The sequence below is a fragment of the Cololabis saira genome, chromosome 22 (genome assembly GCF_033807715.1).
Source record: "Cololabis saira isolate AMF1-May2022 chromosome 22, fColSai1.1, whole genome shotgun sequence".
Lineage (NCBI taxonomy): Eukaryota > Metazoa > Chordata > Actinopteri > Beloniformes > Belonidae > Cololabis > Cololabis saira.
Window position 1 is genome coordinate 2,833,350 of NC_084608.1, and position 25,046 is coordinate 2,858,395.

The window sequence follows — 25,046 nt, forward strand, 5'->3', positions numbered from 1 at the left end:
CAGTTTTATTTCTTACCACATTCTGTTTTCATTTCTTCCATTTTCGGCCTATTTCGTTTTTTTAACTTTTGGGAATTTGGTTTGTAGCATTTTATGCCATTTAACCCCAAAAAAGTATATAAAGTAATGAAATATAGACAATTTATGCAATTATAACTGAAAACTTTAATGTTTTCATACCTTTAAACATATTTGAAGGCAAAAACATGGCACCAGTTATTTTCGTGTCCAACAAAACATTCCTTTATTGGGCATAAACAAAAAAATACCAAAAGTTGTCATGTAATGGCGAAAAAAATCGATCTTTAGACATACAAATCGATTTTTAGGAATTAATATGAGAATCGATTTAGAATTGGAAAAAATCGATATTTCTTTTTCAACACAGGCCTACGTGTAACGGTATCTGTTCTCTGCAGCGTTTCCACGCCATCCGCTCAAGAACGGCCTCCTGGCTGCTTCTGCTCAGTATCCCGGTTCTCCCATGATGCCTGGCGGGGCCCAGGGGCTGGCCAGCTTCAGGATGCCGGCCCCCGGAGGGCCCAGCCTCGCTCCCGGGCAGGGCCCCGCCTCCGGCCTGGGCCCCGCCCCCGGCCTGGCCTCGGCCAATCAGTCAGCGGCAGGAGAGGGGGAGCAGGACGCTCTGTCCACCGCTCAGAGGAGCATGTTGAAGTGGGAGAAGGAGGAGAGTCTGGGAGAGTTGGCCACCGTCGCTCCAGTGCTCTACTGCAACACCAACTTCCCTCAGCTGAAGCTGCAGTACCCAGGTACACACACACACACACACACACACACACACACACACACACACACACACACACACACACACACACACACACACACACACACACACACACACACACACACACACACACACACACACACACGTAGGTTTGTGCATCCCAGTTTTCGTCTATGAAGTGGGCAGTAATAGTTACAAAGGACTCAGTGGCCCTTGAAGTCCAGCCATCGCAGGTTAGTGCAACTTGTTTAGCAGAGTGAAGTGCATCCTCCACTTTTGCCCTGGTCTCCGCATACAATGCAGGGATGACTTTGTCTGTGAAGTGCCGACGGCTCGGTACCTCGTACTTTGGTTCCAGCGTTGCTAGCATTCTGCAAAAGCCATCATTTTCCACCACTCTGTATGCGCGAAGGTCTTTGCAAATAAATTCGGCGATGGACTTGATGATACTCTGTGCCCTCAGCGACCCAAAGGGCAACTTAGCTTTAAAAGCAGTCGTGATTGTCGGCTGACTTTTTATGCCTTCACCTGCGACTAGTTCACCGTGATAGCGAACGAGGTGGCTTTGCAGATTTGTAGTGTTGCTGTTAAATTTTACTTTCGCAAAACAGTTCTTGCAGATTGCATATTCCTTATCCAGTGTTTTCCCGTCATCTGTCTCGTAAAAGCCGAAGTGTCTCCACACTTTAGAGTGGAAACTTGCAGGTGGGTCTTTAATTTGTTTGTCTGTTTTCGTATTTTCCGCCATTCTTGCCTGTTTTTCTCACGTGGTTCTTCTTCTTCTGTTGTTAACTCGTCTTCTTCCGGTCGCTGCTTTTACCATTTACGGGATTAGCGCCCCCACAAACAGGACAGGAGAGATTAAGTACTGGCGGTCGGTGACAACCGCGTAAATCCATTATGTGCTGTAATAAAATATAAAATATCGATATTTGCCATCAGTATATTATTTATTGCGACAGAGAGCACAACAATATATTGCAATATCGATTTTTTTTCCCACCACTAATTACAATACTTATAGGCAACTAGTCATCATATCTCCTGTTCTCTGAAACACATGTTAATGCTCAATAGTACACATATATGCTTCTTTAATATATTTGCATTATACTAAGATACATTCATTTTCAATGGCTTTTGTCCTTAATGGCTTTTTCCCCCTTACATTACTTTTACTTTTATACTTTAAGAAGATTTGAAACCAGTACTTTTATACTTTTACTTGAGTAAAAAACTTGAGTTGATACTTCAACTTGTACAGGAGTATTTTTAAACTCTAGTATCTATACTTCTACCTGAGGAATGAATGTGAATACTTTTGACACCTCTGCTTCAGGGACTGTACTGCAGAGACCCATCACGCTGTTGTATCCTTTGGAAATTTAGATAAACTTTAGTTTATCGGGGGGGAGGATGTTGAGAATTTATTTGAGAGCATATATCATTTGTTAAAAACAGTTTGGTTGGAGAATAAATAGGTTAAAGTTCTAAGATAAGAATTAATAAAAGAGAGCTGACTCCTCTCAATGTGAAGGAGCAGCGGCTCGACTCCGAGCTCCTCCCGGGTGACCGAACTCCCCACCCTATCTCTAAGGGAGCGTCCAGCCGCCCTGCGGAGGAAACTCATCTCTAAGGGAGCGTCCAGCCACCCTGCGGAGGAAACTCTTCTCTAAGGGAGTGTCCAGCCACCCTGTGGAGGAAACTCATCTCTAAGGGAGCGTCCAGCCACCCTGCGGAGGAAACTCTTCTCTAAGGGAGTGTCCAGCCACCCTGCAGAGGAAACTCTTCTCTAAGGGAGCGTCCAGCCACCCTGCGGAGGAAACTCTTCTCTAAGGGAGGAAACTCATCTCTAAGGAGCGTCCAGCCACCCTGTGGAGGAAACTCATCTCTAAGGGAGCGTCCAGCCACCCTGTGGAGGAAACTCATCTCTAAGGGAGCGTCCAGCCACCCTGTGGAGGAAACTCATCTCTAAGGGAGGAAACTCATCTCTAAGGGAGCGTCCAGCCACCCTGTGGAGGAAACTCATCTCTAAGGGAGCGTCCAGCCACCCTGTGGAGGAAACTCATCTCTAAGGGAGCGTCCAGCCACCCTGCAGAGGAAACTCATCTCTAAGGGAGCGTCCAGCCACCCTGCAGAGGAAACTCATCTCTAAGGGAGGAAACTCATCTCTAAGGGAGCGTCCAGCCACCCTGTGGAGGAAACTCATCTCTAAGGGAGCGTCCAGCCACCCTGCAGAGGAAACTCATCTCTAAGGGAGCGTCCAGCCACCCTGTGGAGGAAACTCATCTCTAAGGGAGCGTCCAGCCACCCTGTGGAGGAAACTCATCTCTAAGGGAGCGTCCAGCCACCCTGCAGAATAAACTCATCTCTAAGGGAGCGTCCAGCCACCCTGTGGAGGAAACTCATCTCTAAGGGAGCGTCCAGCCACCCTGCGGAGGAAACTCATCTCTAAGGGAGCGTCCAGCCACCCTGCGGAGGAAACTCATCTCTAAGGGAGGAAACTCATCTCTAAGGGAGCGTCCAGCCACCCTGCGGAGGAAACTCATCTCGGCCGCTTGTATCCGCGATCTCGTCCTTTCGGTCACTACCCAAAGTTCATGACCATAGGTGAGGGTAGGTGCGTAGATTGACCGGTAAATCGAGAGCTTCGCCTTTCGACTCAGCTCCTTCTTCACCACAATGGTCCGGTACATCGACCGCATAACTGCGGACGCTGCACCGATCCGTCTGTCAATCTCACGCTCCATCGTTCCCTCACTCGTGAACAAGACCCCGAGATACTTGAACTCCTAATAATAAGCTAATAATTCAGCTAAATAAAATGATATGATGAACATTCCCTTCCCTGACATGCACCTGGCAGGCCCTCGTCACGTGACCTGCCCCACACTTTGCAGCTCTGCAGGAGGTTGACGCTTCAACGCTTCAAATATATCCTTCAAAGGATATATTTTCTCCGTAATTTATGCCATTCCTTTGGCAGTTAATGCGGCCCGAACCGTAACGTGCACCCAGGTGTGTTATACATCAAAATGTGCGTCTCCATCCTGCGACGACGTGCATTACTTTTCTCAGTCGAAAGCGTTACCGTGGCGACGCTAGATGCCAAAAAGCGCCCCCCCCCCCCTCATCTGATTGGTCCTTTCTGCCATAACTTTTGAATGGTTTGACAGAAAGACTCGTGGGTGGTGTCATCGAACTCAGTTTTGAGTCCTTGACCATAATTGGTGCAAATTAGCCCCGCTCCTTCTTCTGATTGGTCGATATCTGATAGTTCCTACTTTCTGCCATAACTTTTGAATGGTTTTACATAGAGAGTCGTGGGTGTTTCATCCGCTAAATGTCCAGGCCTGAAGAATCTACATGCAAGTCATACAAGCTTCCACTGCAGCCTGAACGTGCACAAGGGTGGAGGGCCCGTTCATCGCTGCTTGCAGCTTTACGGTAATTTGAAATTACTTTCTGTTGAATGACTGAAGATTCTCATTTTTCTGTTGAGGAAGATAGCGTTCTCCACGGGAATGTAAACTCCCAAGTTGAAAATGTAAATGAGGAGCTACACTTTTTCAGTCTAACTGAACATAAACTATTTAGTTATGAGAACAATATTGACCCTGAGGAAAATCTATACGATGAATATAATTTAAGTTCTGAATATTACTCAGAGAATCTGTTTGAAAATGTTAATTTGGAGGGTTTCTCAGCAATACATTTTAACAGTACTACTGTGCATGCCCATAATAATAGTGCCATATAGATTTTGGCAAGTCAGCCTTGGACATGGTAATTCAACAGAACTCTTCTCCATCATGAGCAACATTTAAGGAGACATGGGAGGTAGATCTGCTCCATACTGTCCAGGTAATAATCTTACTTGGGGGGTCCTCAGGGCTGCGGGCGGGGCTTGGGAGGAGGGTGTGGTGGGAAGTCCAAAGACGGCTCAACAGTAGCCAGCTTAAAGACTTGTCTGTTGGGCCGCAATTTCCCGCGAGAAGGGTTGGCCGGATTCTGTGGACTTTCTGTGGCTTTAGTTGACATTGCTGGGCATTCATGTAGAGTTTCACGTTCACGTTCGGGCTTGGACTTAATAGGTGGAAGTATAGGATACCTTGATCCCTTTAGTTCCAACGTATGTATCTGTGGACCTAACGTTGTCACCTTCTCTCCGGGAGAAGGCTCTGCAGGATCACCGTCCCTTTTTGTGGCATTAGTTGACATCCACTTAGGAATACGTGGAAATGGGATAAATGTTGTCACCTTCTCTTCTGGATTAGTTTTGTCATCCTTCCCGTTTGTAGTGTGTTGGGTCTCTAGAAGTGAATTCTGTTTCTGTAGTGCCTTATTTGCCTTTTCAAGCCGCTTCACTTTAAACTTCCACTCGTCCAATTGTGTCGACAGATCATCTGACATCGCTTTTAGTTTCAAGTCTTTTTTTTCAATCTCAGTATTTTGAAATAGAATACATCCCTGTAGTGCCTTTTTTTCATCCTTAATCCGCATAAAATCAGATTGACACTGGCGCAATTTTTTCAACTCTCTTGACATCGCGACTTCGTTTTCAACCTCTTTTCCTATGTTTTTCACCCGCTCGTTCTCCCTTTCGTTTAAAAAATCTTCCTTGAGCTTTAAAACGTCCTCCCTGACCCTGTCCTCTAAACGGGTCTCCTTGTCCTTTACAGCCATCTCCCTCTTCCTTACAAATGTACTCTTCATGTGCATGTCTTTGAACTGATCTACTGGACCATACTTTACTATCATGGACAATTCTTTATTTTCCTTTTTCAATTGCCTACATTCGTTTTCATATTCATCGTTCAACTTTTGTACTTTCCTGGTCAGCTTAACGTGTTCCCTGTTTATTTTGTCAGATTTCTCTAACTTAATTTTACACTGGTTCAACTCTAACTGTAAATCGTCAATTTTTTTCTCTCGCGGTTTTTCTGCAAGTTCCAGAGACATTATTTGTTCGTCCTTCTTCTTAACAGTCAATTCATATGCTGGAATAACCCGTTCCTTTAAATCATTTTCTGAACGAACACTTTGTTCCAGCAATTTCCTTAGATCAGAAATCCTTTTTTCGGATTTCATCTCATCAATATGCTGTTTATTTATTATTTTTTTACACTCTTTGACTCGTTTCTGCGATTTACGTACTTCCGCATTCATGTCTTTGACCGAAGCCTCGAGGCGTCTATTTTTTTCCACTTCCTTGAATAGACACATATCACAGTGTCTGTACCTCTCACAAAGTTCTTCATATTGCCTTACATAGTCACGGTCATTTATAAATTGCCGAGACATTTTTATCGTTTTTAAATCAATAAAGCGATCAATAAAGAAATGTAGTTCGGTCGCTACTGCAAGATGTCTCCGCTCTATCACAACTGCAATATGACCTGTCTTCAGCTGACGCCGGAATTTATAAGCGCTGAGCGTCTGACGTCATCACCGACGTCATCGCGCAGATGAGAGTAGCAAATTAGGCCACGCCCACATTCCAGTGAAAACAAACAACTGGGGCTCCATTTGTCCTCGGAAGTGGTAATTTCCCAGTACGAGTCGGAATTTTCAACTAGAACGCCCCTCGAAGTGGGATTTCCTACTGGGAGAGTCGGAGAATCTTCACCACCCCTGAGTTAACATTCATGGGTCCCCGCGGCCGGGTCTTGTGGGCGTTCCCAACACCGGAGAGAAGGCGCTGTTGTTTACCCTTGACCCCGCCCACTCCGTCATCCTGGCTCTTCTATTGGTTGAGCGCTTCCAAGACGTTGCCCCGTTTCCACCAATCGGAAGGCGCGGTGATGCCGACGCCCCGCCCCCTGCGCGGCCAGCAGGAGTCGGGGCTCGTTAATGATGCGGGGCCTCCGGTCCGGTCTCCCCCGGTAAAGAAGATGCTGCAGCCGCTCTGAGGCTCCGGGGCTCCAACCAATCACTAAACCAGCTCCTCTGCAGGTAAATAGTCAGTACTGTTTGTGTTCAATAAATGGAGAGGAGACATGATGGAGCCCAAGTACTGGAGTTGAGGGGGGATGAGGGGGGGTGGCTCCCCCCCCTGAAATAAAAACGGTCCAAATCATCCCCCTCTGAAATAAAAACGGTCCAAATCATCCCCCTGAAATAAAAACGGTCCAAATCATCCCCCTCTGAAATAAAAACAGTCCAAATCACCCCCCCCCCCCTGAAATAAAAACGGTCCAAATCATCCCCCCTGTAAAACTGCCATCCCTCCTTTCCATCCCTTATGTCATTTCATCAATGAATGTGGTTTTACTGCTATTTCAACATTTAGAGTCATCACCAGAAAAATAACACCAGAAAAATAACTTATTTGACCATTTTTACCTGTTTCAAGTCAATTTTCACTTGAAATAAGTAGAAAAATCTGCCAGTGGAACAAGATTTATCTTCTCATTACAAGCAAAAAAATCTTGTTCCACTGGCAGATTTTTCTACTTATTTCATGTGAAAATCTACTTGAAACAGGTGAAAATTGTTGTTTTTTCCAGTGATGAGTCTTGTTTTAAGTGTAATGAGATTTTTTTTACTAAAATGAGACATTTTAACTAGAAATAAGACAAATATTCTTGTTAAGATTGTGAGTTTTTGCAGTGATCCATGTTACTTATCCTGTGAAGGACAGAGTCATATTGATAAGTTCAGAAAAGTGTTTTTTATTGTTGTGTTTTGATGTATTTGATGTAAGCCCAGTGGATATTTAAAGCTTACAGAAGGCTGCATTTAACTGCTGCTATGTCATTCCTGCAGTATTTCTGCAGGTGTTTTGGTCACTGCTATTATTTGTAATATATTATATTATTTGTAATCAGCACAAATTATCTGTCCCCATATGATTAAATCCACCACCCCCCTGATTCTTTTTTTACAACTGGAGTACTGGCTATACTGATGATAAATCAAGATCCGAACAAGCAGAAAACCAGCAGCACCACCACCGCGGTCGCTCCACAGTCAGAAACAGCAGTTTTGACCTCGTTAATACTCGTTAATACTCTGTTAACTACAGTGTACCCTGTGTGTTGTCAGGGAAGTGAATGAATGAATGAATGAATGAATGAATGAATGAATGAATGAATGAATGAATGAATGAATGAATGAATGAATGAATGAATGAATGAATGAATGAATGCCTCAGTAGAATCATGCATTTGTATGTTCAGTGTTACACCTTCAGCTGTTGGATGTAATATATCACCATATAGTATTCTTATGTATAGGCTACTCAAATAGAAAACAACACACAATTATTTACTGTAACAACAAATACGTAATATTTTACAGTATGAGCAGGAATGCTAGAAGAAGTGCAGTGTTGTAGGGGCCAAGGGTGGTGGTGATGGAGGACGCCGTGGTGATTGAGCAACATTTATTTCTTATTTATTTACTTTGTTTCTTTCTTTCTCTCATATATATATATATATATATATATATATATATATATATATATATATATATATATATATATATATATATATATATATATATATATCCGGATTCTGATCTCAACACTTTTAAGATCAAATTGGCTGAATTATTAAATTGCATAAATAGAACAAACAAAAATTGTTTTATTCTTGGTGACTTTAACATCGATTTAGCCAAAGAGAATAGTGTAAAAAATAATTTCTTAAATGTCCTTTATTCCTCATTTTTCTTCCCCACTATTAACACATACGCAAGAGAAACAGAATCCAGTAAGTCGGTCATCGATAATATCATTACCAATACTCACAATGCTTGTTTTGACTCAGGTGTAATTCTGTCAGATATTACAGATCACTTTCCAATAGTACTTTTCATTGATATTACTAAAAAGATTAATGAGGTACCATTAAAAGCCAAAGTCAAAGTATTGAATGAAAAGAACTTAATGGAACTATCTGAAAACTGCAAAACCCCAGATGCGGCATATAATGCTCTTATTGAACAAATAACTGCCTCTATAAACTCTACCATACCTGAGAAGATCATAAAATGTGCTGTAGGTGATCAGAAAATATTGCTTACGAGGGGCATACTGAAATCAATTAAAAAGAAAAACCAACTATATAAACGTTACCTCCAAAGTCCAACTGATGTTAACAAAGGAAAGTATACAAAATACAACGAGTTGACACATATTATAGGAATAAGTAAGCGTAAACGCTATAGTGAGCTAGTCAAGGCTTCTCAATGCTGAAGGTGCTGAATGAGGTTCTCAGCCGGGGACAGAAAACTACTGTTCCTCCTGACACCAGGATCATGCAAAATGCCAGAAATCATTGAAATGATGTTGACCTGGCAAACAGTTTTAATGACCATTTTAATTCTATAGGAGAAAATCTCTCTAAAACCGTTAGTCCACCAGAGGGAGTTACCTATCAACTTTTTTTTTCTGGCACCAACTAATAAAACAGAAGTTACTAAAATCATTATGAGCATGAAAAGCACCTGACGGCAGGCGTGGATGGTATATGTAGCAAAATTATAAAAGCCATTGTTAATGAAATTGTTGATCCACTTGTTTTTACCATTAATCTTTCTCTGCTCTGCGGGGTGGTACCCAAAATGACAAAGATAGCAAAAATGATCCCTATATTTAAATCTGGAGACAAAAATAATATGAATAACTACAGACCTATATCTATTCTACCCACTCTTTCTAAAGTACTAGAGAAAATAGTTTATTGTAGACTCAGTGATTATCTAGATAATCTGAATATACTCATCCCATCACAATATGGATTTAGAAAGAAGAACAACCAGTATGGCAATTTTAGAGCTTTTCTTGATTTATCAAAGGCGTTTGATACCATCGATTTTGAAATCCTTTTAAGGGAACCCTGGCTATTAAGACATGTAGGTCTTAAAAGATAAATGTTGGTATCAATTATAACAATGTGATATAAAAAACCTTTTTGATGTCTTCGTTTTTTTTATAAAATTTGAAAATATAATTTAACTCGTAGGTCGCCATTGTTGTTTACACCGCAATGCATTCTGGGTAGTGACGTCACACGGTTGCACCTGCTGGCCCCCGTACACTGTTGTCTGTTCAACCAGATAATCCAGAGGATAAACATGTCATCTGTTCAGCCATTTCAATTTGAACCCGAGCACAAGGTCAAGGAGGAAGACAACACTGAAAACATATCTCAGAACGAGCCAAATGAAGACCAAGAAAGACGGGATGAGGCGAGAGTGGGACAAAATCCCAGCAACTGCGTCTCAATGCAAACAGAGGAGGAGAGCGTTTGCTGTCAAGAGCTCGTGTTTTTGTCAGCAGCTGTTCACTTTAAGCTAGTGTGTGATAAAACGTATTCCAATATCAATAATTTTGGAGATTATTAGCATCCACCGCTGTCCTATGCTTTATAAATCATTAGGACAGGTGGCGCCGCCAGGATTCAATTTCCTAATAGGCACAGAAACAGTCCGTCCACTGCTCTATACGGCTAATTTCAGGCTCTCACTCAGCCTGAATATTACACTATCCATTAGGGAGAGGATAGGTTGGTTGGCTATTCAGTTTTCAATAAGTATTTCAAAGATCTTTTTTCCTCAAACAAAACTTTGCAGTGACAAATTGGATAAAGTGCGTACGGCGCACTACACATGGTGGCATTATTATGCGCACCAGAAACACAGATGCAAACATAAACATTATGGTGTCAGCGCATCAGAAACACAGATGAAAACACAACTAAACATTAAGGTGACGGCGCACCTACAGAAAAGTAAAAAAAAAAAAAAAAAAGTACCGCACCATAAAGTAGGAACTATAAAAACACCATAAAACTCAGATAGACTAACCGACCACACGTTTCAACTAGCAGATAGCCGATGCTACAATAAAAACCCCAGCCAGATCTGGCGTCATTAAATTAAATAAAGATGTTCTTGCCTATTTGACGCGAAGTCTGCGCCTCCCGTTTCGTCAAAGTCCCGGGCCAGTCCCCTCAGCCTCTGGTCTGTCATCAAACGGTGGACCAGCACGTACCAAAAATAAATCCTTCAAAAAAAGGGTATGCACAGTGCGTACAGGATTCCGGCTGGCTGCGCCGCTGCATTATATACAGTTTAATGCACTGGTAATATGCGCACGACTTGATCTTTTTTTTTTTTTCTTTTTTTTTTACTTTTCTGTAGGTGCGCCGTCACCTTAATGTTTTTAGCTGCATTTTCATCTGGGTTTCTGTTGCGCCGCCACCTGTTTAGACGTGTTTTCATTCGTTTCTGGGTGCGCCATCACCTTAATGTTTAGTTGTGTTTTCATCTGTGTTTCTGATGCGCTGACACCATAATGTTTATGTTTGCATCTGTGTGGAGGTGCGCATAATAATGCCACCATGTGTAGTGCGCCGTACGCACTTTATCCAATTTGTCACTGCAAAGTTTTGTTTGAGGAAAAAAGATCTTTGAAATACTTATTGAAAACTGAATAGCCAACCAACCTATCCTCTCCCTAATGGATAGTGTAATATTCAGGCTGAGTGAGAGCCTGAAATTAGCCGTATAGAGCAGTGGACGGACTGTTTCTGTGCCTATTACGAAATTGAATCCTGGCGGCGCCACCTGTCCTAATGATTTATAAAGCATAGGACAGCGGTGGATGCTAATAATCTCCAAAATTATTGATATTGGAATACATTTTATCACACAATAGCTTAAAGTGAACAGCTGCTGACAAAAACACGAGCTCTTGACAGCAAACGCTCTCCTCCTCTGTTTGCATTGAGACGCAGTTGCTGGGATTTTGTCCCACTCTCGCCTCATCCCGTCTTTCTTGGTCTTCATTTGGCTCGTTTTGAGATATGTTTTCAGTGTTGTCTTCTTCATTGACCTTGTGCTCGGGTTCAAATTGAAATGGCTGAACAGATGACATGTTTATCCTCTGGATTATCTCGTTGAACAGACAACAGTGTACGGGGGCCAGCAGGTGCAACCGTGTGACGTCACTACCCATAATGCATTGCGGTGTAAACAACAATGGCGACCTACGAGTTAAATTATATTTTCAAATTTTATAAAAACGAAGACATCAAAAAGGTTTTTTATATCACATTGTTATAATTGATACCAACATTTTTCTTTTAAGACCTACATGTTTTAATAGCCAGGGTTCCTTTTTAGGCAAATTGCAGCATTATAGTGTCAGGGGAAGTGCACTCAGTTGGTTCAGAAGCTACGTATATGAAAGGGAGCAATACGTAAATGTAAATAATAGTAAATCACAATGTAAAACCATTAAACATGGAGTCCCACAAGGTTCGATACTAGGACCGCTCCTTTTCATCTTATATGTAAATGATTTTGAGAACTCCTCTAACATCCTGCATAAAGTTATTTTTGCGGATGACACAAATGTATTTCTTTCACATAAGAAGCTGGAATATCTCCAAAACCTTATGAATGAAGAATTGACCAAGGTGGACTCCTGGTCTAAATGCAATAGATTATCTTTAAATATTAATAAAACTAACTATGTTTTGTTTCGCTCAAATAGAAACTGAAGTAATATTGAACATATAATAGTGATAAATGGTAGAGCTATCGAGAGGGTAGAATTTATTAAATTTTTGGGAATATACGTGGATGAATTTTTAAACTTTAGGAAACATATTGATGAATTATCAAAGAAATTATCTAAATATGTCGGCTTATTTTATAGACTGAGACATTTTCTTCCTCTTGAAGCTTCTCCTAACTCTGTACCAGTCTCTATTTGAGCTTCATTTAAATTATTGTAATGTTTTATGGTGTAATACATATCCAAGTTATGTTGACAAACTACAGATTTTACAAAAGAAAGTGATTTGAGTTTTATATCATGGAGCAAATTTAATGCTCCCTCTGATCCTTTTTTATGGATATAAACTTCTGAAACATTTTCCACAATGTAGTGTTTAGACTCAATGACAGACTCTGTCATCTCATCCCCATTTATGCTCCCACTCATGAACACATGAACCTAACCCTAACACTCATGAACACATGAACCTAACCCTAACACTCATGAACACATGAACCTAACCCTAACACTCATGAACACATGAACCTAACCCTAACCCACTCATGAACACATGAACCTAACCCTAACACTCATGAACACATGAACCTAACCCTAACACTCATGAACACATGAACCTAACCCTAACACTCATGAACACATGAACCTAACCCTAACACTCATGAACACATGAACCTAACCCTAACCCACTCATGAACACATGAACCTAACCCTAACCCACTCATGAACACATGAACCTAACCCTAACCCACTCATGAACACATGAACCTAACCCTAACCCACTCATGAACACATGAACCTAACCCTAACACTCATGAACACATGAACCTAACCCTAACCCACTCATGAACACATGAACCTAACCCTAACCCTAACACTCATGAACACATGAACCTAACCCTAACACTCATGAACACATGAACCTAACCCTAACACTCATGAACACATGAACCTAACCCTAACCCACTCATGAACACATGAACCTAACCCTAACACTCATGAACACATGAACCTAACCCTAACCCACTCATGAACACATGAACCTCACCCTAACCCACTCATGAACACATGAACCTAACCCTAACCCACTCATGAACACATGAACCTAACCCTAACCCACTCATGAACACATGAACCTAACCCTAACACTCATGAACACATGAACCTAACCCTAACCCACTCATGAACACATGAACCTAACCCTAACCCACTCATGAACACATGAACCTAACCCTAACCCACTCATGAACACATGAACCTAACCCTAACCCACTCATGAACACATGAACCTAACCCACTCATGAACACATGAACCTAACCCTAACACTCATGAACACATGAACCTAACCCTAACACTCATGAACACATGAACCTAACCCTAACACTCATGAACACATGAACCTAACCCTAACACTCATGAACACATGAACCTAACCCTAACACTCATGAACACATGAACCTAACCCTAACACTCATGAACACATGAACCTAACCCTAACACTCATGAACACATGAACCTAACCCACTCATGAACACATGAACCTAACCCTAACCCACTCATGAACACATGAACCTAACCCTAACACTCATGAACACATGAACCTAACCCTAACACTCATGAACACATGAACCTAACCCTAACCCACTCATGAACACATGAACCTAACCCTAACACTCATGAACACATGAACCTAACCCTAACCCACTCATGAACACATGAACCTAACCCTAACACTCATGAACACATGAACCTAACCCTAACACTCATGAACACATGAACCTAACCCTAACCCACTCATGAACACATGAACCTAACCCTAACACTCATGAACACATGAACCTAACCCTAACCTACTCATGAACACATGAACCTAACCCTAACACTCATGAACACATGAACCTAACCCTAACACTCATGAACACATGAACCTAACCCTAACACTCATGAACACATGAACCTAACCCTAACACTCATGAACACATGAACCTAACCCTAACACTCATGAACACATGAACCTAACCCTAACACTCATGAACACATGAACCTAACCCTAACCCACTCATGAACACATGAACCTAACCCTAACACTCATGAACACATGAACCTAACCCTAACACTCATGAACACATGAACCTAACCCTAACACTCATGAACACATGAACCTAACCCTAACCCACTCATGAACACATGAACCTAACCCTAACACTCATGAACACATGAACCTAACCCTAACACTCATGAACACATGAACCTAACCCTAACACTCATGAACACATGAACCTAACCCTAACACTCATGAACACATGAACCTAACCCTAACCCACTCATGAACACATGAACCTAACCCTAACACTCATGAACACATGAACCTAACCCTAACACTCATGAACACATGAACCTAACCCTAACACTCATGAACACATGAACCTAACCCTAACACTCATGAACACATGAACCTAACCCTAACACTCATGAACACATGAATCTAACCCTAACACTCATGAACACATGAACCTAACCCACTCATGAACACATGAACCTAACCCTAACCCACTCATGAACACATGAACCTAACCCTAACACTCATGAACACATGAACCTAACCCTAACACTCATGAACACATGAACCTAACCCTAACACTCATGAACACATGAACCTAACCCTAACACTCATGAACACATGAACCTAACCCTAACACTCATGAACACATGAACCTAACCCTAACACTCATGAACACATGAACCTAACCCTAACCCACTCATGAACACATGAACCTAACCCTAACACTCATGAACACATGAACCTAACCCTAACACTCATGAACACATGAACCTAACCCTAACCCTCATGAACACATGAACCTAACCCTAACACTCATGAACACATGAACCTAACCCTAACCCACTCATGAACACATGAACCTAACCCTAACACTCATGAACACATGAACCTAACCCTAACCCACTCATGAACACATGAACCTAACCCTAACACTCATGAACACATGAACCTAACCCTAACACTCATGAACACATGAACCTAACCCTAACCCTCATGAACACATGAACCTAACCCTAACACTCATGAACACATGAACCTAACCCTAACCCACTCATGAACACATGAACCTAACCCTAACACTCATGAACACATGAACCTAACCCTAACCCACTCATGAACACATGAACCTAACCCTAACACTCATGAACACATGAACCTAACCCTAACCCACTCATGAACACATGAACCTAACCCTAACACTCATGAACACATGAACCTAACCCTAACCCACTCATGAACACATGAACCTAACCCTAACACTCATGAACACATGAACCTAACCCTAACACTCATGAACACATGAACCTAACCCTAACACTCATGAACACATGAACCTAACCCTAACCCACTCATGAACACATGAACCTAACCCTAACACTCATGAACACATGAACCTAACCCTAACCCACTCATGAACACATGAACCTAACCCTAACACTCATGAACACATGAACCTAACCCTAACACTCATGAACACATGAACCTAACCCTAACACTCATGAACACATGAACCTAACCCTAACACTCATGAACACATGAACCTAACCCTAACACTCATGAACACATGAACCTAACCCTAACACTCATGAACACATGAACCTAACCCTAACCCACTCATGAACACATGAACCTAACCCTAACACTCATGAACACATGAACCTAACCCTAACCCACTCATGAACACATGAACCTAACCCTAACACTCATGAACACATGAACCTAACCCTAACACTCATGAACACATGAACCTAACCCTAACACTCATGAACACATGAACCTAACCCTAACCCACTCATGAACACATGAACCTAACCCTAACCCACTCATGAACACATGAACCTAACCCTAACACTCATGAACACATGAACCTAACCCTAACACTCATGAACACATGAACCTAACCCACTCATGAACACATGAATCTAACCCTAACACTGATGAACACATGAACCTAACCCTAACACTCATGAACACATGAACCTAACCCACTCATGAACACATGAACCTAACCCTAACACTCATGAACACATGAACCTAACCCTAACACTCATGAACACATGAACCTAACCCTAACACTCATGAACACATGAACCTAACCCTAACACTCATGAACACATGAACCTAACCCTAACACTCATGAACACATGAACCTAACCCTAACACTCATGAACACATGAACCTAACCCTAACACTCATGAACACATGAACCTAACCCTAACACTCATGAACACATGAACCTAACCCTAACACTCATGAACACATGAACCTAACCCTAACACTCATGAACACATGAACCTAACCCACTCATGAACACATGAACCTAACCCTAACACTCATGAACACATGAACCTAACCCTAACACTCATGAACACATGAACCTAACCCTAACACTCATGAACACATGAACCTAACCCTAACACTCATGAACACATGAACCTAACCCTAACACTCATGAACACGTGAACCCAACCCTAACACTCATGAACACATGAACCTAACCCTAACACTCATGAACACATGAACCTAACACTAACACTCATGAACACATGAACCTAACCCTAACACTCATGAACACATGAACCTAACCCTAACACTCATGAACACATGAACCTAACCCTAACACTCATGAACACATGAACCTAACCCTAACACTCATGAACACATGAACCTAACCCTAACACTCATGAACACATGAACCTAACCCTAACACTCATGAACACATGAACCTAACCCTAACACTCATGAACACATGAACCTAACCCTAACCCACTCATGAACACATGAACCTAACCCTAACACTCATGAACACATGAACCTAACCCACTCATGAACACATGAACCTAACCCACTCATGAACACATGAACCTAACCCTAACACTCATGAACACATGAACCTAACCCTAACACTCATGAACACATGAACCTAACCCTAACACTCATGAACACATGAACCTAACCCTAACACTCATGAACACATGAACCTAACCCTAACACTCATGAACACATGAACCTAACCCTAACACTCATGAACACATGAACCTAACCCTAACACTCATGAACACATGAACCTAACCCTAACACTCATGAACACATGAACCTAACCCTAACACTCATGAACACATGAACCTAACCCTAACACTCATGAACACATGAACCTAACCCTAACCCACTCATGAACACATGAACCTCACCCTAACACTCATGAACACATGAACCTAACCCTAACACTCATGAACACATGAACCTAACCCTAACACTCATGAACACATGAATCTAACCCTAACACTCATGAACACATGAACCTAACCCTAACACTCATGAACACATGAACCTAACCCTAACACTCATGAACACATGAACCTAACCCTAACCCACTCATGAACACATGAACCTCACCCTAACACTCATGAACACATGAACCTAACCCTAACACTCATGAACACATGAACCTAACCCACTCATGAACACATGAACCTAACCCACTCATGAACACATGAACCTAACCCTAACACTCATGAACACATGAACCTAACCCTAACACTCATGAACACATGAACCTAACCCTAACACTCATGAACACATGAACCTAACCCTAACACTCATGAACACATGAACCTAACCCTAACCCACTCATGAACACATGAACCTAACCCTAACCCACTCATGAACACATGAACCTAACCCTAACCCACTCATGAACACATGAACCTAACCCTAACACTCATGAACACATGAACCTAACCCTAACCCACTCATGAACACATGAACCTCACCCTAACACTCATGAACACATGAACCTAACCCTAACACTCATGAACACATGAACCTAACCCACTCATGAACACATGAACCTAACCCACTCATGAACACATGAACCTAACCCTAACACTCATGAACACATGAACCTAACCCTAACACTCATGAACACATGAACCTAACCCTAACACTCATGAACACATGAACCTAACCCTAACACTCATGAACACATGAACCTAACCCTAACACTCATGAACACATGAACCTAACCCTAACCCACTCATGAACACATGAACCTAACCCTAACCCACTCATGAACACATGAACCTAACCCTAACACTCATGAACACATGAACCTAACCCTAACACTCATGAACACATGAACCTAACCCTAACACTCATGAACACATGAACCTAACCCTAACACTCATGAACACATGAACCTAACCCTAACACTCATGAACACATGAACCTAACCCACTCATGAACACATGAACCTAACCCTAACACTCATGAACACATGAACCTAACCCTAACACTCATGAACACATGAACCTAACCCTAACACTCATGAACACATGAACCTAACCCTAACACTCATGAACACATGAACCTAACCCTAACACTCATGAACACATGAACCTAACCCTAACACTCATGAACACATGAACCTAACCCTAACACTCATGAACACATGAACCTAACCCTAACACTCATGAACACATGAACCTAACCCTAACCCACTCATGAACACATGAACCTAACCCTAACACTCATGAACACATGAACCTAACCCTAACCCACTCATGAACACATGAACCTAACCCTAACACTCATGAACACATGAACCTAACCCTAACACTCATGAACACATGAACCTAACCCTAACACTCATGAACACATGAACCTAACCCTAACCCACTCATGAACACATGAACCTAACCCTAACACTCATGAACACATGAACCTAACCCTAACACTCATGAACACATGAACCTAACCCTAACACTCATGAACACATGAACCTAACCCTAACCCACTCATGAACACATGAACCTAACCCTAACACTCATGAACACATGAACCTAACCCTAACCCACTCATGAACACATGAACCTAACCCTAACACTCATGAACACATGAACTTAACCCTAACCCACTCATGAACACATGAACCTAACCCTAACACTCATGAACACATGAACCTAACCCTAACACTCATGAACACATGAACCTAACCCTAACCCACTCATGAACACATGAACCTAACCCTAACACTCATGAACACATGAACCTAACCCTAACACTCATGAACACATGAACCTAACCCTAACACTCATGAACACATGAACCTAACCCTAACCCACTCATGAACACATGAACCTAACCCTAACACTCATGAACACATGAACCTAACCCTAACACTCATGAACACATGAACCTAACCCTAACACTCATGAACACATGAACCTAACCCTAACCCACTCATGAACACATGAACCTAACCCTAACACTCATGAACACATGAACCTAACCCTAACCCACTCATGAACACATGAACCTAACCCTAACACTCATGAACACATGAACCTAACCCTAACACTCATGAACACATGAACCTAACCCTAACACTCATGAACACATGAACCTAACCCTAACCCACTCATGAACACATGAACCTAACCCTAACACTCATGAACACATGAACCTAACCCTAACACTCATGAACACATGAACCTAACCCTAACACTCATGAACACATGAACCTAACCCTAACCCACTCATGAACACATGAACCTAACCCTAACACTCATGAACACATGAACCTAACCCTAACCCACTCATGAACACATGAACCTAACCCTAACACTCATGAACACATGAACCTAACCCTAACCCACTCATGAACACATGAACCTAACCCTAACACTCATGAACACATGAACCTAACCCTAACACTCATGAACACATGAACCTAACCCTAACACTCATGAACACATGAACCTAACCCTAACCCACTCATGAACACATGAACCTAACCCTAACCCACTCATGAACACATGAACCTAACCCTAACACTCATGAACACATGAACCTAACCCTAACCCACTCATGAACACATGAACCTAACCCTAACCCTAACACTCATGAACACATGAACCTAACCCTAACCCACTCATGAACACATGAACCTAACCCTAACACTCATGAACACATGAACCTAACCCTAACACTCATGAACACATGAACCTAACCCTAACACTCATGAACACATGAACCTAACCCTAACACTCATGAACACATGAACCTAACCCTAACACTCATGAACACATGAACCACAAGGGGAAAACAACGTTTAAAGGGAAAGAAAAGGAAACTGAAATGTACAAGTTTCAGTGTTTCCTGCAAAGGTCCAAACATTTGGAATGAGATTGATATAAAATGCTATAAAAGAGTCTGGATCTCTCTCAATTAAAAAAAAAGACTAAAACAAAAATTGTTATTAAATTATGTCTCTTATTACATTTTTTATGTACCAATATCTGATGTATTGTTTTTATAAGAATATATTTGTATCTAGGAAATTTGAGGAGGTCTCAGGGTTTTTTTTTTGTTTTTTTTGTGTTTTTTTCTTATTTAGGTTATAAGGTTATTATACTGTATGGGCCTGATTTACTAAAGGTTTGCGTGCGTAAAAACGTGTGCAAACTTGACATCACCTGCAAACCAATGTGCAAGCTGATCTACTAACAGTGTGCAAAGAGGACTGCGTCTCTCAAATGAGCAAAATAGCACACGCTGTTCATTTAGTACTTTTGCCCTGATGAATAATCAATATGGGGCGTACCCGCCAGAAAGCGCTAAATACTGGGAGGAGAAAATGCAAATAGGTTCATTTACCACACGCTATGAGATTTACCAAGCCCGAAAGTAATTGCGGGGATTGTGATTGCGTCTGTATTTAATAAGTTCTAAAGGAAGGTGCTAATCTGCCCAGCATTACGCACCGATGGCTGCTGTTATTGTGGTGTTGTGCCGTATTCAGCACCCCTGCCGTGAAAAGCACCCCCTCGTATATTCAATGATAAGTAGACCAAGAAAAAAAACAACACACTGACACTTCAATATATTTATATATACACACTCACACAAACACATACTTAGGAGTTTATATTATATATATTTACAAATATTATGGAAGACAACACAGTAAGCAGGCTATTAATTAATGACATCAATAACCATTTACCCGATTTTTGTTATGTGTGACCCTGATTGTGGGAAAGTATGACTATTGTGGAATCCATGAGCGCATTTAAACATGAATCATTAACACAAAACTGGACGCTAAACAGAACATGACACGGAATGAGAATATCATTTTTGTCATTGTGTGTACGTTGTCATTTGGAGTAAATTAAACATGAGCATTTAGTCCTTTTTGACATTTAACCTCATTTAAATACTGAGGTTTGCACCTGTTATCAATTGCGCAAGCATTCTTAGTTGATCACCCGCAAAACACACAACAACAGCACGTGCAAATTTTTTCAGTGCACACGCAATTTAGTACTCTTTATTTAGGATCTTAGTAAATCAGGCCCTATGTCTATGTATTATATGTGTAATTTACAGTTGTTTTGCTGTGTGACTGGACCCATATTCATAAGCTACAGTAGCTTCTGGGGAGTCCCATTTTACAAACCTCAATTGATTGATTATCTGTATTTGTGTTTTTTTTAATTATTTGTAAATAAACTCTAAACTAAAAAAAAAAAAACTGACCGTGCACACTGACGTATCCGCCTCTGTGTCTGGCAGCCTTTACCAAGACCGTGACGGTCAACGGTCAGGAGTACAGCCTGCAGCTGGTCCACACGGCCGGCCAGGTGAGACTATCTCCAGACATTTATCCTCTTCTGAACTCTTCTAATCACTCTGTCCATGTGTCTGTCTCACAGGACGAGTACTCAATCTTTCCTCAGACTTACACCATTGATGGTGATGGTTACATCCTCATCTACTCTGTTACATCCTACAAAAGGTAAAGACCATGTTTTTCTCTTTTACTTCCTGTATGTTCAGCATCAGTTTAACGCCAGCAGGGTGACTAAATACAAGAATGAAAATGACCAGCAGTTTCCCCTTGTGGACCAGGTGCTATGATATGTTGTGTTTGGTTTTCCTAAACATGGTTCTGAACATTAAGACCAAACATCTCCACTTTGGGCTCATGTAGTCAGAATATGTCCAGAAGTCTGCTGGTTTGTTCAGATGCAGGTTTGTGAACTTCAGTCGTGCTTCCATGTTGTTAAACAAAAGCGTTTTTTCTCCTGGAAACTCTTCCAGACACACTTGTGCTGTCATGGACTTTAGCATCTAAGCCATGGGTTCCCAAACTTTTTTGCCAGGCCCCCCTTTTGTACGTAACAGAATTTTCGAGAACCCCCCACCCCTCACCCCAACACGGACACATCTTTTGCATTCAAATGCGACTGCAATTTATTTCATATATTGAACATATGTGTGAAAAAACTGTCCATCTGTGTAAAAATAGATTTTCAACCTGACCAGCTCACAGAGATTGAAACAACAACAATACAAACAGGAGCCAAAATCTGAACATTTGCTCTACAAAAATGACACCTTTAATCCCCACATCTTTCCAGTGATGTGAGTGGGCTTGCTTCATGTGTGCAACACATTTATTTAAGTTCCTTTTCACTGTACAATACAGTATGCATTACTTTCAACATATTTTTTTCCAAAAATAACCAGCTCCCTGAGGAAAAAAACAGCAGCAACAGCTAAACAAATAATCAAAATTTTAACAATTGATCTGCAAAAATGTCAGTTTTAATCCCCACACCTTTTCAGTGAGTGGGGTGGGCTTGTTCATGTTACAGATCCTCTCAAACCGGTTGCAGGTGAGAGATTACCACATGCATCTTCCTTAGCACCGGGTAGTTGTGGGACCTGAAGCAGCAGGTCCTGGTTAGATTCTTGAAGCAGCAGGTCCTGGTTAGATTCCTGAAGCAGCAGGTCCTGGTTAGATTCCCGCCGGCCAGACCATTACCGTATTTTTGCGACCATTAGGCGCATATAAACGTCTTATTTAAAAAATAAAATGTGCCGCGCGCCCAATGACGCAACGCGCCTACTGTATTATTGTAAAGGATGATTTATGGTTCCGCGTTACACCGACGCAGAGCCTACGGCCTCGGTCTGCGTTGACTTAACACGGATCCATAAGGCGGACGTAATTGAGGCCACCATGAGATGTTAAAGGAGGAAGGGGGGCGCGTGAATTGCCAGTGATTGCCCGGCGGCGGCTCCGTGGCGGACGGGGAGACTCGGCCTCGCTACCGAGAAAGAGACGCGGCTCCCTGCGCCGCAGAGGCCGACACGCAGAGGCCGACGCGCACCGCTCCGCGCACCGCTCACCGCTCACCGCTCCGCGCTCCGCTCACCGCTCACCGCTCCGCGCACCGCTCACCGCTCCGCTCACCGCTCCGCGCACCGCTCACCGCTCCGCTCCGCGCACCGCTCCGCTCCGCGCACCGCTCACCGCTCCGCTCACCGCTCCAAAAATGTTTGCATGCATATAAAATGCACATGTTTACCTGAAGCCTTAGATCTAACCAGAGGTGGATGAGAGAGAGAGAGAGAGAGAGAGAGAGAGAGAGAGAGAGAGAGAGAGAGAAGAGAAAGAGAAGAGAGAGAGAGAGAGAGAGAGAGAGAGAGAGAGAGAGAGAGAGAGAGAGAGAGAGAGAGAGAGAGAGAGACTGACTCAGCAAAGTTACGTTCCTGTCAGCTAGTCACGGAGCCGAGAGAGGAACAATTAAGCAGAGCCGACATACGTTTTAAAGTCCAAAAAATTGACATTTACTGACAAGAAAAAATAAGAAAATAATTTCACCTAACGGAATTAGCTGGTTTAATACACTTTTGTTTATTAACCTTTCCCGAAACAATTTTTCATTCACTGTTCTCCTATTTTTATACTTTCAATGTCTAAAAGAACTAAAGAAGAACAACAATATTTTCAGAATATAAAATATTTATTTGAAACAACACTTTGATAAAAGATCTTAAGGTGCAAAACACTCAAATTAAACGAATATGGCATAAATGAACGTTCTGTTTGCAGGCTTAGTAAGGCTAAAAACTGAACAAAACGTGCCTTTTAAAGTGCCTAAATCAAAGCCTGCATTAACTGAGCTGGATCAGGACATTTTTCTTAAAGTTCTTTTGAGAAAGTCGGGGCTTCAGACTTATGCGGTGGTTTGTGGAGAGGAGACCAGCAGCAGAAAACACCCTCTCCACACTGGCAGAGCCACTTGGGATGCTGAACACAGTGCGTGCTACTTTTGCCAGGCGGGGGAAAGATTTGGTGTTTTCTTTCCAAAACCGAATAACATCTGCGTGGGGGTTCTGCCGGGGGGATGAGAGGTACATTTCCACTTCAGCTTTTGCATCTCCAGGTGTGCGCTGCTGCTCACTGAAATATGAACCAAATAGGCGAGCCTTTTTCACTTGGGTTTCAGGATGGGGGAAGGCTGTAGTCAGGGTGTCGGCCTCAGGTGTGTCCCGTTTACTGGTTTCTTCGATAAGGAGCACACTGACTCATCTCTGATGATCCATTCTGCCTTGAAACGGGGATCTAACACTGATGCTAAAACTAAATGTTTATCAGTGTAGTATCCTCCGTAGCGAGTTGACAGTTTGTTGGCCAGTGTTTCAGCGAAAGCAGCGATGCCAATGGGATGTGTACTATCACTGGTGAGGAGGGACTTAATTTCTGTCACAGCAGGAAGAATCATTCCAAGACTTCCCATTTCCTTCTGCAGTTTTTCTGTTAGGTCTGCCAGCGGTGCCAGCACACTGGCAAGATGTGTCAGCTGACGCACCTCATTTAATGTTAGCTGAGCAACATTAGTCTTTAATTTGTTTT

At 42.1% G+C, this 25,046-nt stretch overlaps 1 protein-coding gene across 1 annotated transcript; it reads left to right on the forward strand.

Annotated features, from left to right (window-relative positions):
- Positions 1-422: 422 nt before the first annotated feature.
- On the forward strand, positions 423-22,140 carry rheb (Ras homolog, mTORC1 binding). Its single transcript, XM_061714045.1, has 3 exons — positions 423-767; positions 21,914-21,981; positions 22,054-22,140. The coding sequence occupies exons 1-3, from the start codon at positions 485-487 to the stop codon at positions 22,138-22,140; spliced, it is 438 nt and encodes a 145-aa protein (XP_061570029.1). The 5' UTR covers positions 423-484.
- The last annotated feature ends 2,906 nt before the right edge of the window (positions 22,141-25,046 follow it).

What these genes read in the sequence shown, in the direction of transcription:
- rheb (XM_061714045.1), top strand. Translation starts at nt 485, where the DNA reads ATGATGCCTGGCGGGGCCCAGGGGCTGGCCAGCTTCAGGATGCCGGCC. An exon ending in GCTGAAGCTGCAGTACCCAG is followed by an intron (nt 768 to 21,913) that starts GTACACACACAC and finishes TGTGTCTGGCAG; the next exon opens with CCTTTACCAAGACCGTGACG. An exon ending in TGGTCCACACGGCCGGCCAG is followed by an intron (nt 21,982 to 22,053) that starts GTGAGACTATCT and finishes TCTGTCTCACAG; the next exon opens with GACGAGTACTCAATCTTTCC.